The sequence below is a fragment of the Barbatula barbatula genome (genome assembly GCF_947034865.1).
Source record: "Barbatula barbatula genome assembly, chromosome: 20".
NCBI classification, from domain to species: Eukaryota; Metazoa; Chordata; class Actinopteri; order Cypriniformes; family Nemacheilidae; genus Barbatula; species Barbatula barbatula.
In genome coordinates this window covers 932,582-948,194 of record NC_136783.1, presented here as the reverse complement: position 1 = coordinate 948,194, position 15,613 = coordinate 932,582, and the positions used below count along the sequence as shown (strand labels likewise).

Sequence of the window (15,613 nt, the reverse complement as noted above, 5' to 3'; positions counted from 1 at the left end):
TACTTTGTCTATATTAGACCAGACAACATATCGTTTCATACAGTCATGTGACCACCATAACATTGGGACAATTTTGCGATTGCGGATAAGACGATATCGATCATATTGTTACATGCATACTTGATGGTGAGAAAAAAAGGCTAATTTCATTTCTGAAGTAAACTGTTCCTTTAAAATAATAATTCAATAATCAAAACGTCAACAGCCATAATCATTTCAGTTCATTACAATGAAATGTCTGAATACTTTGTGTAAGGTCAAACGCACCGATTCATTGACTTCTTCCTTTTGTTGCAATAAAAATGTCACCATTTCTTCATTCTGGCTGAAAATTGCCTGGACCAAGAGTGACTGGAAAAGAGACAGAAAGATATACATATGAATGTGTTTATTCACTAACATTCTCAGCATACATCAGCAATAAAGGAGTAATTTGTCAGAATGTCATGTTTTGCTTTTGATTGAGTGTTATATAACCGTTTGTGCATGTATAAGATTTAAAAGTTTTGAACAAAATTAAAAGAGCCACAAGGCAGTCTGCATTCAAGGCACAGCCAAAAAGGATGCGTCACAGGTTTGGGTGAAAACGTTATTAACGCCCCAGGGTAAATTAACAACGTAAAAAAAAACCTGTCTGTCACGTTGTGAAAACACGTATTAATAACGTAAAAAAACGACATTTTTTCGTATTAAATAAATTGGAGAGAAACGTTATCACAGCTTTTTCACAACTTGAAAAAAACACTTTTTACAACGTCTTTGTGTTTACTGGGATTTACAGGGAAACTGGCCACCACACATACACAAATGCGAATGAAAGACACATTTTGGAGTGAGTCTCTCTGTGTCCCTGGAACACTGAACTGGACGTCTGTGGAATTGGAAACTGGAGTGAAAAAATTACTTCATTAAAAAATGCTGCTGAACAACCTGCTTTAAATCCGTATGTACCTGAAACTGTTGTGTATTAATAGCGGACATATTGTGATTTCTCGTAGTTTGTCCAGGCTTTGAAAATCAGAAAGTTATGTTTAAGTCTCTCTGTGTTTGATACTTACGTTAGTTCGTGTCAGTTCTTCTAATTTGGTCATTTAAAAGCACGCGCACGCGCGCACACACATTACTGGAGATCTTTAGTCTCATGACGTCATAGCTCACAGTCTGGTGGTCAGTCACTTTAAATCGTGTTTCTTGCTCTAGTTGTGTTCACATATAACCGCTTTGAGGATAATAATAATAATCCAACTGAAGCAGCTGCAGAGCACATGACATGAGTTCCTACTGCTGAGGAGAAGCATTTCGCTCACCTGATCCCTGATGTTTGAGATCCTCATCTCCTGAAATCATCCAGTTCGATGTTTAAGGATTAGAACGGTTCCAAAGGGTTTGAGGAAAAGTCTTCAATCATGGACGGTGAACAGACAGCGGATCCACACGGGCAGCTGCGCTGTAACATGAACCTGCTGCTCCACAGCGACATCTACTGTCACAGACACACACTGCCCTAAATACATGGAAATAAGACATCACAAGACACTATTCCAATGTTTCATCTTATCGGCATTTCTAGGTGTATTGTGGCCATTCCAGTCCAATGTTGTTTTTCAAATCAAATCGAACCTCAGGAGTGATATAAATATGTGAAAGACTGACAGAATAACAAGACGCATGACAACTGTGATACATAACCAAAAGAAATCATCTTTTCTGTTGTTTTCACCTGTAGCATTATCACTTAAAGGATAGCCCCCCCCCCCCAAAAAAAAAACTCACCTTCCAGTTGTCCCAAATGTGTATAAATGTCTTTGTTCTGATTAACACAGAGAAAGATATTTGGAAGAATGCTTATAGACAGGGGTGCACATAACTTTTTCAGTGAGTTACTCAGGTGAGTACCAGCAGATGGTGTCTGGTACTCACCCCCCATATGTAGCGTGACCGACATTTACTCCTAGCCGCTTCAGTAAAGGAACATCCTCAGAATAGGAAGACATGGGACGTGCGTGTTTAGCTTTATGGAAGGCGAGGAGAAAAATATTAAACAGAGCTTGCCGCTGTTCTTCATTCAGCTTGTCTCGCCATCTGGCAAGTGGGCGACTGGACATTTCTTCTCGGCTAGCTTGTTTATTAGCAATGGCTTGCGCCACATTCGTGTGCTCCTTGCTCTTTTCATGTTTGTCAAATAAAGGATGGTTGAAATTCTTTGAGCCTTTATAAAACGCACCTGTTTTGTCTGCTAGATGTGGATTTGAGCGGCAAATCTTGCACCACATTTCAGTGGCTCATCGTTAGCTTCAAGCCACTGCACATCTTGGAGCCATTTTTCCGAAAAAAGTATTTTCTTTGGCTCTGGCTCCAGTTGGCTTTTCTTTGTTGGTGGCGAAACGCCAAAGTAGCTGCTTAATGTCTGTTGCTTTCTGGACATATCTGACAGTAGTTGACAACCAACATGTCATGTGTAATGTTAGATGAGGATATCGGTCAAGTACGCAAAGGCGCGTAGTAACACAAGTGGCATTACGCATTCCTGATTTTTGTCGCGCATGCGTACCTGCGTACCAGTTATGTGCACCCCTGCTTATAGACAGTTTCATCTTAACAACATAAGCCAACATTACTGCGCATGGGCACGTTTGTTACCGCACCCAACTGAACTTCTGGTACACATTCACAAACAATCGAGACCCTGTAGAATATTTCTGATAACAAGCAAAAGAAACCGAGAAGAAACGTTACTTGGCTAAACTTGTCTCTCCAATATTGTAAATTTAGACTACGCTACCAAGCTCAACCAATGTCCCATACGATTTGTTTAAATGTGACCAAATACAGAACCCATTCAACAAATTGTTTATTTCATCAAATGAACACACAACAAAATTCAACAAATCATTTATTTAATACAATTATCAAACGATATCATAATAATATTAACATAAGTTAAACTAAGAATATTTATATTATCAATCATAATAATTAAATTAATAAATTATAATATTATATTATTTGTCGCTTATTGCTCCTCGAACTCTTTGTAAGTTGCTTTGGATAAAAGCGTCTGCTAAATGACTAAATGTAAAATTAATCACTAGCCAAACCAAAAGTTAACTGGGGGTCAGGTGCACACGTGTCCAATGAAACTGTCTATAACCAGTTCTTGTAGTGGGCCGGAACGCAGTACTATTTAACGTACCTTCACTTTTTCTTGCACAAACCTGCACTTCTCACATGTTGCTGGTACTGCCACTCAGAGCGGCATTGTATTGATTACTTATGTGATTAATCATGATGACATCCCGGCGCTACAGGGAGTGAGTGCTTATGCTACCTTCCAGACAACTGGGATTTGTGATATTTCAACCTCAAACACAGAAATACATGTCTGGATCAGCCCTCAAGGTCGGACATGGGACCTTGGAACTCTCAGATCGATCAACACTGGCCTCAAGAGACGCGTCAGTGTTTCCTCTGAAACGTCACAGCTGCACTAAAACAGTATTTGGTCATTGCTGGTACAACATATTTATTTACCGAAGGAACCAATTGCCAAACAACCGATTTAATAAAGTTCAGTACAAAGTCAACCAAAAAACCTTTGATAACAGTTCTGCAGTCTATTGAATTCTTCTGATAATTAAATCCATCATACACACAGTCATATTTTAATATCAGTTGTTTCCTTCGGTAAATATGTAAATACAGTATGTTATACCAGCAATGACCAAATACTGTTTTTGAGGTAATAATTTGCATATGACCAAGTGCATGAGAGAGTACTTTTTTCCACTTTAAGAACTGCTTATAACCAAACAGTTATTGGACCCCATTGACTACTATTGTGGGAAAAATTACTTTGTATATTTTTTTATTCTGTTGAACACCAAAGAAGATATTAAGAAATGAAGAAATGTAGAACAGCAAACAATTCTGGGCCACTTTTGACTACCATTGTCATTTTTCCTACAATGGTAGTCAATGAGGTCCAGGAATGGTTTGGGAGCATTCTTCCGAATATCTTTCTCTGTGTTCAACCAAACAAAGAAATGTATGCCGATTGGATGAAGTGAGTAATTCATGACAGAATTTTCATTTTTAAGTGAACTATCCCTTAAAATCCTTAATTTGATGTTAAATGTAATACTTTTCTTCAAATATATTTACACTTCCGATTGGAATAAATTCCAATTATATACCCAATGAGAATTGGATTTCCAAATGCGGTTAGGGCCACTTTGTACTTTTATGACCATAATAATAATAATGATGATGATACAGCCAAACCAGATATCATTTGTGATATTGTTTCACTAGTGGGTGCAGGACACTATAGTTCATGTGAGTGAGGAAAGCAAAATAAAGTAAAACTGTGACATTATACTAAAAAAATTCTTCATACAGTGGACCACCCGTAAAATTGGTCAAAACTTCTTCAGCCACTTCGACCTGACCATGTTTTACTTAAGTGTATTTTCTTTAATAGCAAATGCGACCTTTTTTACACCACAGAGTGAATGAAATGAAGCATTGCTTGGTAATTGGTTGCCCTATAATTGGTATTATCTAATTGTGTACTTAAGTGACAGCTTTTCAACTTAATTCATTTGTATCAAAGTTATCTGACATTATTAATATGAATTTGTTCTGACACAGAGTTCTTATCATATTTTAATACCATTTTGATAATGTCAGAAATGTTGAAAGTGTCTAAATTGACTGTAGATCTTAGAATCCAAATATGTTAAAAGCAACCTGTGTGCATAGTGAGATAATGAAATTCTGACTCAAGAGTGCAAACATCATTTGCCCTTCTGGAGATCACAGGGGTGCTGATGCATGTTTATTGTGGGTCCGTTGATTGGTCAGTTTGAATGTATCATTTTAGGTTTAGTCACATGGTCAAAGAAAGGATAACAAGGAAATATAAGATATGCTCTTTCTCCTTTCTTCTACCTGGAAGCTCCTCTCTCTCTCTTCTATCCTATTGCTCGGTTAATCACATACATTCGGAAACTGTTACTTGTATTTACCATGGTATGCATTTCATTTGATGTAACATCATTATAGGAATAATTTACATTGAAAATGAAAATTGTGTCATCATTTACTCACCATCTTGTCATCTCAAACCTGAATGACTTTCTACCTCCCGCAGAACACAAAAGAAGATATTTTGAAATAAATATGGGTAACTGAACAGCCCAGCCTATTCACTTCTATTGTTAAACGCTTCATGTTGCAATACAATATAGTCATGTTATAGCAATGCTCTCACATAAAGTATGGAAGTTATACTGTCATTGGTATAAGTTGGAGAAGCGTGAATAATATTGACAAGAAATACCATCTTTGCTGCTGCCGTTTCTATAGTAATTTCGGCATCCTTATAGCTTGAACCACTATAGCGGATCCACCCTTACAACGTGAAAATGATTACTGCGTCGGACTGGAACCAGCAAAAACCACTTGCTGCCACCACACTGTGCCAGGTATACGGCTTACATTTACATTTATTCATTTGGCAGACGCTTTTATCCAAATTATCCGACATTACTGCAGAGCAATCAGGGGTAAGGTGTCTTGCTCAAGGGCAATGCCTAACCCTGGCACTGAGATTCCAACAGACAACCTTCTGATCACAAGCCAACGATCTGACCACTAGGCCACAGCTGACCCACATGAGAGAATGACAGAATGTGTCTGATAAAGGACTCAAAATGACATTTACTTGGATAACTTTAAATATCAAGCTAGACTATTGAGGAGACTAATAGAAAATGGCAAAAAGCGCTATATGAATCAAGTTGACTTGACTGACTTTAGCGGTTTAGATTCAGCTTTAATGAATAACAATGAACATTATTGATGGTAACCATTATTAATACAAACAGGACAACTGGTAACTCAATGGGATCATCAGTTAAGGAGATCACTGAACATTTAACATCCACAACAAGTAACAACTAAGAGAATCAATCAGCACGGACCGATTGTCATGAATGCCTCATAAATCATCGTGATGTATCTGCAGGGCATGGTCACAGAGATCTGTTGGAAGAATAAAAATACACTACATATACATACAGTTGATGTGCTTGAAAAGACATCACATATTAGGTGATGTAATAATGCTTTGAACAGGAATAAACCAAAGAATTACAGGGCTTTAATTCATCAAATCATCTATGAATGGAATTAAATGTACTTTGGGAAAAAATGTCTCATGATGAGCTGCATTACCTGTCCTTTTACTACACAGCTTGTCCTTAACATTGTTTGTTTCATGAGCAAAGAATTCAATAAGTTCATCCTCATGTTGCTCAACAATCGCTTCACACTGTAAAGAAATAAGCAATTACTATTCACTCAAATTACACATTAGGAAATGTCTGTGTTTGCTAATAATAACAATCAACTTTCCTAAGTAGTGTAATATAAATGAATTTGCCTGCAGTATTACAAAACTGATGTCATTATTTCCTAAAAGGATGTCGGTGAAGTGTCACTTTCTATTTGTTTTGACTTAAACAAAGAACAGCAAACTTACAGCAAACTTTAAACTGGCGCTGACTCTGGAGTCAAAGGCCACATCAGAAAGGTCCATTGCTTTGCCATCACGGGATGTGTGTCTTACGTATGTCTTTCCATTGGTGGTGGGCTCAACACCTTCACCGTAATCCTTCATCTTCTCACAAACTTCTTCCATCAGTTCAAGCAGATGACTCTCTGAGCGAGCGAAAGGAGTCTGTGTATATTAAAACAACTATATAAGTTTGAAAGTACAAGTGCTACAAGAGTTGATGGTAGCAGTTTAAAGAAAAAGGACAAAATAAATCACCTCTCTTACTGACTGAGTACCATCAGGATTGATCCGAAATGACCCTGTATGGATCATTTTCTTGGGATCTATCTGTGATATGGCCCATTCCATTTCATCCACTAATGCCCTACATGCTAAACACACACACACACACACATCTGGTTTAAGAATTACAGCTCTGTAATATCTCTGTAAAATTCTCTCTTTTTCAAGGGACCAAAAGTAATTGGACAGTCAAATCTAAAGCTGTTTATTGACAGGTATGAGCTTTTCCTTGAATACTTTCCCCAGAAGTTCTCTTCTTTTTATTCATTAACATGTTTACCTCTAGGAGTGGGTTCCTTACTTTTCTGGACATTGTGAAGGGGTTTTTCTTTTTCATGGAGAGGATAATGCCATCATTCACAACTGTTATCTGATATAGATGTCCAGGATTTTTGGATGCAGAGTTCACCAGTGTGTACCAAACTGTTGATTTGGCCGCTCTTCATGTTTCTGGAATCTTTCTGATGGATTCACTTGCATGGAGATCTCCCTGAACTGCATGTTATGGGTTCACAGCAACAGCTTCCAAATGCAAACACCAAATCAACTCCAGACCTTTAACAGGCTTCGTTTATGAGGAAATTATTTAAGGAAAAGCTGATACCTGTCAATGAAATGGCTTTAGATTCTACTGTGCAATTACTTTTGGTCCCTTGAAAAAGAGGGGAACTACATGTCACACTGTACACACAAGATCCCAGTTAAAAGTTTCACTTTGGAATCTTAGTAAAACTGGAGATTTACCTCATAGACTGTCATATGATCCACGCTGAAGGACTGCTCATCAATACTGACAGAATTTTATCGGAGGTAAATTTAGATCTTTATGGTCATAATCACGGTTTCACCCGTTGCCTAAACGTGTCCGAAACCAATAACGCGAATCACGTTATGTGGTTACAGCAGGCACACTATTGGCAGTAAACTAACCCTAGCTATAGCGATGCCAAAATGACTAAAGAAACAGTCACAGCAAGATGGTATATTTTCATAATGGATGGATTTTCATGATGAGAACAGTGAATAGAAAGCTACCCCGCCTTACAGGAACAGTTTTGCTCCTCAGTGTAGTGATTCTCGATCGCCAGGTGATGCAGCGCTTTCAGATTTATGATCTGTATGATAGAGCTTGGCTCTTTTTTATTTTACTTTATCCCAAGTCACTTTCACATCCTGAATTTAAGCTTCAAATGACCATCTTATTGCTTTTGGCTGAAAGTACAAGTCATTTTTTCCCATGATTAATATTTCACGATAAATATTCTTTAGTGCAGTGGGAGCGCTATGGCTGATGTTGGACATAGCAAAAGGATCGATAAATATTCTTTAGTGCAGTTGGAGCGCTATGGCTGATGTTGGACATAGCAAAAGGATCGATAAATATTCTTTAGTACAGTTGGAGCGCTATGGCTGATGTTGGACATAGCAAAAGGATCGATAAATATTCTTTAGTGCAGTTGGAGCGCTATGGCTGATGTTGGACATAGCAAAAGGATCGATAAATATTCTTTAGTGCAGTTGGAGCGCTATGGCTGATGTTGGACATAGCAAAAGGATCGATAAATATTCTTTAGTACAGTTGGAGCGCTATGGCTGATGTTGGACATAGCAAAAGGATCGATAAATATTCTTTAGTGCAGTTGGAGCGCTATGGCTGATGTTGGACATAGCAAAAGGATCGATAAATATTCTTTAGTGCAGTTGGAGCGCTATGGCTGATGTTGGACATAGCAAAAGGATCGATAAATATTCTTTAGTGCAGTTGGAGCGCTATGGCTGATGTTGGACATAGCAAAAGGATCGATAAATATTCTTTAGTACAGTTGGAGCGCTATGGCTGATGTTGGACATAGCAAAAGGATCGATAAATATTCTTTAGTACAGTTGGAGCGCTATGGCTGATGTTGGACATAGCAAAAGGATCGATAAATATTCTTTAGTGCAGTTGGAGCGCTATGGCTGATGTTGGACATAGCAAAAGGATCGATAAATATTCTTTAGTGCAGTTGGAGCGCTATGGCTGATGTTGGACATAGCAAAAGGAGGCGGGCTTTGTGAAGGGTCAATTCCTTAAACACTTGGATGTGACGCACTCTAAAGATAACAAATTAATTAGCAAAATAAAATGTGCCTTTGTCCAAATACTAGAACTTGGTTAATGAAAATGCACATTGGGTCAGCAGAGTCTGACATATATAAAAATATATATTTTAACTGCAAAACTATGACTAATCACAAACACCTGAATATAAAGCATTTTCACATCTAGCTTCTGTTAACAGTTACATGTCACTTCTTAATGATTACATACAAAATGAATACTACTAATAATTACTATTAATAGTTAGTTTTACCTATTAATTTAACTGGTAAAATATGCTCAAAAAATAAGATCAGAATATCAATTTAATAACAACGCGCGCCCTGTATTTATTTACACTTAAATAAGTTTGTGTGTTTGCGTAATATTTACAATTATCACATACACATTTGATTATGTACTTTGCCAATCCCAAAACACAAACATTTAATAAATGAATTTCAATAGGCATTTGTTTTGTTAAGACAGCATTAGGCATTATGATGGTAAGCCTTGTATGACATGATATCCCCCCCACAAGAATGAAACCTGGGCCCAGTTGCATAAACATATAGCCGCTAAGTCAAGACTGTGTCTCACTGATTAGCAATTAGTTCGGATTTAATTCGACCAATCTACATTTTAAGTGAAGTTTTGAATTAAAAATTGGACGACTGACTTGTAAAACTAGTCGAAGCAGTTTATGCAACCGGCCCGTAAAGTAAGAACACAGGGAAACGCGTTCATTCGTCGGAGTTGTGAGAGGTTTGTCAAAGTTGAAATACCACCGCATTTGATGTTTTGTTTGGAGCCTTGAACTAACAATGGGAGCAACGACACCAATGCACAAAGAAGAACAATCTGCAAACTGTTGCCCATCCTCACCTACAAACACAAACACATAAGACGTCATTCAAAATAAGAATAGCCTACAGAAGTTTTATCAACGAACATTATTTTCAGCAGCAACTGCCCCATACATCGGCACAAGCCCCCGAACACCAGATAAACAAAAGTTTACAACAACAAACACAAATGCTACATCTGCCAATCTAAAGCATGCGTTGTGTCGGCATATGAAAACATCGCACTAGTTCATTTTCATGTATATTTGAACGTGAAAGACGCAAACCTTCGGCTTTAAATCTGCCACACGAGCTGATGACGTGCGCGCACACTGTGATAAACGGGGCTGGCCAGCGATTTGCCTGAATCAAACTAAACGTCCACGCGCTCTAATAAGGTACGATCAAATAATGTCATTTTAAATTAATAAGGCCTAAATAAATACACATTTCTGTGAATTAAAACGCCCAAACCAAAAGAAATACTATCTAACAAATGGAGAAGGAATGCCTCTTCATAGAACATTTGTCCATTTTTCGAAGAATATGTGATGATCCTGAATCTCGAGGAGAGACCTCACATGGGTGGTTGAACCACCATATGTTAATGTGTGCTGTTAGTATAATTCAAGCCTTTGGTAATAACTTTATTTTTGTTGTAGGCTATTCTAATATCTCCGTAGTATAATAACCACTTTACTGCTAGAAAACAGTTAGACCTTTTACTTGTGATACTTGCACATCCTCAGCCTTTCAATTACAATTCGACTTTTTAAACGTGACTCAAATAAAGAAACATAAGCATATAGCACCATCTAGTTGTCATTTTACAAAATATCAAGAGAAAATAAAGCCTCTGGCTCATTTACATTGATACAGGAGGATTATAACAATAATCAGAATTGACGAAATTGCTATTTAACGTGGCCACGAAGTCATTACTTTGCCACTGACCAATGAAAAGCCATGTGGACGGGGCAACACAAGTAGCCCCTCCCTAGGGGTAGTCACGCCTCGATCTGCAGTCTGCAGACAGGTGAACTTGGTCTAAAGCAGTGGTTCTTAACCTTGTTGGAGGTACTGAACCCCACAAGTTTCATATGCGCATTCACCGAACCCTTCTTAATTGGAAAAATAAAATATGATTTTTTTTAAATTCAAAACATAGGTATATATTTTACTGGTGCACAAAATGAACCGTGCATCAACATCGCTGTGTTTTAAAGAACAAAACCATTAAAACATTTTTCCATCTTCATGCAGCTTAATGAAGTGTTCTCTTAGTTTTGCCGGTGCTAGACTAGAATTGCAAATCATGCAGTTAGGACGCTGACTCCCATCACGTTCCATTATATACGTGAATCCATATTGTACATATTCGTCCGACCAAATTCTTTTTTTGCTCGACATATTTAGTATGAAAGGATTAAAAAATTAAGAAAGAAATCACACGACTTACCATCACGACAGTCACAAGTCGACTACTGGGCGCACCAAATTCCCTGCAGCACAGATAGGCCAAGTGATGTTGCGTGATCACCTGCAGCCAATGATGGCCAATCGGGGTGTGTCATCACGAATCATATGAGTTGGGTGTGTGTCTTGACCTCCACCGAACCCCTGAGACTGACTCACCGAACCCCTGGGGTTCGATCGAACCCAGGTTAAGAACCACTGGTCTAGGGGGTGCGAGGCCCTGTGCACACTTACATGTGTCCTCTGGAGGAGAGAATGTTTATGATGATTCTAAAAAAAGAAGAAACGCAGTGAGTCAAGTCAGCTTTATTTATTTAGCGCTTTTTACAATTTTCATTGTTACAAAGCAGCTGTACAAGAAAACATTGACTATAAGCAAAACATATAAGGTTATGCAAGTCAAAACACAGGTCAAATATCAGACACACTATAAATTCCTATATGCAGTGTTAATGAAATAAAACTATAAAATTCTAGTGAGAGAGACTGTTGCTGTAGTCATACGGAATGCTTTGCTTGCATGTAAACACTGTGAGTGTGTGCATGTGTACGTATGCGTATATGCCTTCGCCTGTTCTTTCGTGTGTTATTTGTTTAATTGCAGAGAAGGGATTTTAGCTCAGTTGAGCATATTTTGACTGCTATATCTAATTGGTATTTCTTATGTCTACTCATTGTGAGGCTTTAATTCACCTTCACTCATGTCTCCTTCACTCTTTACCCACGGACCTGTGTGCCCTTATTTGGGTAGCTATTTCCCTGCTTTTATGCGGTGTAGTCAGCTCTGGCTAGTACGTTGTTCTTGGGTTAAGTGTGCATTGTGCCATCAACATTCCCCACCACAACGCTACAGTCGCAATACAAACACATATTACATAGAATTAACTGTGTTCAAGCGTTAATCGAGAATAAAACACAGACATCTTGATATGGTGTGACGAATCTTATTTTAATCCTCAAACTGTCAGGAATTGTCCAAGTAAGAGAACCACAGTGCAGGCAGCGGTACACGAATAAACTTAAACTTTATTAACAAAAGCCCACAATGAGGGGTAAAACTTCTGAGATATAAACTAGAAACAAAAGACTTCCCACGAGGGGGCAAAAAAACACAGCGCACAGGACTAGATTACCATGCACCTCCACACAAAACACCTGGGACTGTCATGACCCTGCCACAAGACTAGAAAAGCAAGACAAGGTGTTGCAGGATCATGACACAAACAAAACATCGAAGGTAATATTATTTTATTTACGTTATGTTAAAAAGGCTACTGTTAGGCTTTTATTTATGTTTCTTAGTTTGCTTTGCTTTACGCACAAATGACGCAAGCGTCACAGCATCCGTCCAGCGGGCCAATCAGTGCTGCGAAAAGGACGTGCAGGTCTGTGCTCCCGCCCACTGAACGGAGTTTGACCGATTGGGAAAGCGGACGGATGCAAGCTGAACTATAGTTGATATTTGCTAAAGTTGTGTGCGTGATTGTAAAGTAAGTTACTGCTTGTTTATACATTGTTCTCTATTTAGTTTATGAACGTTTAATAGCTCATGGGTAAACGTTGATGTAGCGAGTGACATACAACCGAGATTGTAAAGATGTTTGCGTGTATATTTACATACTTGTTGCCTCACATATTGCTTTGTTATATCTATAAAACGTAATCTATGTGCCTTATATTCAGTATTTAATGTTTATATATATATATATCGCTCACTTTTAGAGTTGAAGTACTCGTGGGGCGCATGCGCACTAATGCGATAGAGCGGTCCCATCTCTGTCCTCAGAGCGCAAGGGTGTTGTCACGGTGTCGTGCCGGATCGAGACAGACGAGAATGAAGGCATACAAAAAACGGGAAACTTTTAATCACTAACACAGACTGGTACACAAAACGCAAGACAATCAATAACCGACCGGGGAACAAAGGAAACACAGGGTATAAATAGTCTTAAATGATGACAATGATCGCTGGCAGGTGCAGGAAACGGCGTGATACAAATGACAGACAGGTGCGGGATAGCAAATTGAGTCCATGGGGAAAAACAGTCAGGGAAACGGACGGGAGTGTTACAGTACACCCCCCTCCCCAAAGGCGCGTCCTCGCGCCAACGAAACACCAGGGAGGGGGGGTGGGCAGCTGAGAGACTCGTGCGGGAGATACAGACTAAGACGGGACAGGGAGTCTCTCAGCTGGCTTCCCCCTGGCTTGGGGTCAGGAGGCTTGGGCTGTGGGTCCGGAGGCTTGGGCTCGGGCTGAGGGTCCGGAGGCTTGGGCTCGGGCTGAGGGTCCGGAGGCTTGGGTTCGGGCTGAGGGTCCGGAGGCTTGGGTTCGGGCTGAGGGTCCGGAGGCTTGGGCTCGGGCTGAGGGTCCGGAGGCTTGGGTTCGGGCTGAGGGTCCGGAGGCTTGGGTTCGGGCTGAGGGTCCGGAGGCTTGGGTTCGGGCTGAGGGTCCGGAGGCTTGGGCTCGGGCTGAGGGTCCGGAGGCTTGGGCTCGGGCTGAGGGTCCGGAGGCTTGGGTTCGGGCTGAGGGTCCGGAGGCTTGGGTTCGGGCTGAGGGTCCGGAGGCTTGGGCTCGGGCTGAGGGTCCGGAGGCTTGGGTTCGGGCACGGGTTCGGAGGCCTGTTGAGGCTCGGGCACGGGTTCGGAGGCCTGGTGAGGCTCGGGCAGGGGTACGGAGGCCTGTTGAGGCTCGGGCACGGGTACGGAGGCCTGGTGAGGCTCGGGCACGGGTACGGAGGCCTGGTGAGGCTCGGGCACGGGTGTGCATCGGGGCGCTGGCACGGGTGTGCATCGGGGCGCTGGCACGGGAGTGCATCGGGGCGCTGGCACGGGAGTGCTTCGGGGCGCTGGCACGGGAGTGCTTCGGGGCGCTGGCACGGGAGTGCTTCGGGGCGCTGGCACGGGAGTGCTTCGGGGCGCTGGCACGGGAGTGCTTCGGGGCGCTGGCACGGGGGTGCATCGGGGCGCTGGCACGGGGGTGCATCGGGGCGCTGGCACAGGGGTGCATCGGGGCGCTGGCACAGGGGTGCATCGGGGCGCTGGCTCGGAACACCAGAGGGAATCCAACTCCCGGAGTGCCTCTGGTGCGATCAGGACCGGTAGCTGTGCCTGGGAAGGCCGGGGATTTTGACACTCACGGCCTTCCATATTCCGCTGCTGCGGAATCTCAGGAGCGCACTCGCGCTGCTTGCGCTGTAGTGCCCGCCGACGTGGATGGCGCCGACGGGACTTCGTGGAGGAGTGGAGCGCGCTTCCGGAGTGAGTCAGAACGACCCCCGCGCGGATGACCGGTACCGGACGCGAACCGCTCAAGCCACCGTCCAGCTCCCCAACGCGGTTCACGGATTCCTCCCCCGGGAGAACCTGACTGATCATCTCCTCCAGGGGAAGGTCGTCCGCGTACGAGAGCAGAACGGCGGCGAGCATGTCGTCGTCCAGACCGGTCAAAAACACCCGGTTAAGTGTGGGATCGTCCCAACCCACCCGGTAACACACCTCAAAAAACTCCTCCACGTACCTCTCCAGTGGCCGTCCTTCTTGCCGAAGACCCACCAGCTCGTCCACTGGAGAGATGTAGATGTGATCCATACTGGGTCAGTTATTCTGTCACGGTGTCGTGCCGGATCGAGACAGACGAGAATGCAGGCATACAAAAAACGGGAAACTTTTAATCACTAACACAGACTGGTACACAAAACGCAAGACAATCAATAACCGACCGGGGAACAAAGGAAACACAGGGTATAAATAGTCTTAAATGATGACAATGATCGCTGGCAGGTGCGGGAAACGGCGTGATACAAATGACAGACAGGTGCGGGATAGCAAATTGAGTCCATGGGGAAAAACAGTCAGGGAAACGGACGGGAGTGTTACAGGTGTCAGATATCAATCGCTCAGTAATAATCATGCTTAGTGGTGTACTTTCCCATATAATGGTATATTTGTTCTACTTATTGTACATTGTTGATCATTGTAACTTAATATTCAGTGTGGAGATTACTGTTACTATGTTTATATTATTCGTTGTTGTTCTTTGTACTTAATTATGTTTCTCATACTTTTATTTATAGAAAACCACACACATGTGCAAATCAGCATTATTCCGTGTACTGAGTTGTGGTGACAATAAATGGTTTACTCCTGAATGTCTGATCCTTCATGGTAAAAGTCTCTCACCGGACGCTCCGTAGTGGGTCTGTTATTCAACCCGGCACTCTTGGCTTCTACTAGTCAACATTTTTACATGGTCCTTCGAGCCGGATACCCAGATTTACTACGGAAAGATGTCACAGCATGAAGAGGATGAGTCAGTCGTGCGTGTCAGGAGGAAGACAGTTCTCCCCGCAC

At 41.5% G+C, this 15,613-nt stretch overlaps 1 protein-coding gene across 1 annotated transcript; it reads right to left on the bottom strand.

Moving 5' to 3' along the window:
- Positions 1-5,818: 5,818 nt before the first annotated feature.
- cnpy2 (canopy FGF signaling regulator 2) lies at positions 5,819-14,851 on the bottom strand (the record flags this gene model as incomplete). The annotated part of the gene is made up of 7 exons (XM_079483733.1): positions 5,819-6,045; positions 6,238-6,334; positions 6,545-6,742; positions 6,836-6,951; positions 9,728-9,827; positions 11,247-11,327; positions 14,747-14,851. 7 exons carry the CDS (start codon positions 14,849-14,851, stop codon positions 6,002-6,004), a joined length of 741 nt encoding a protein of 246 aa, XP_079339859.1. The 3' UTR covers positions 5,819-6,001.
- Positions 14,852-15,613: the final 762 nt, after the last annotated feature.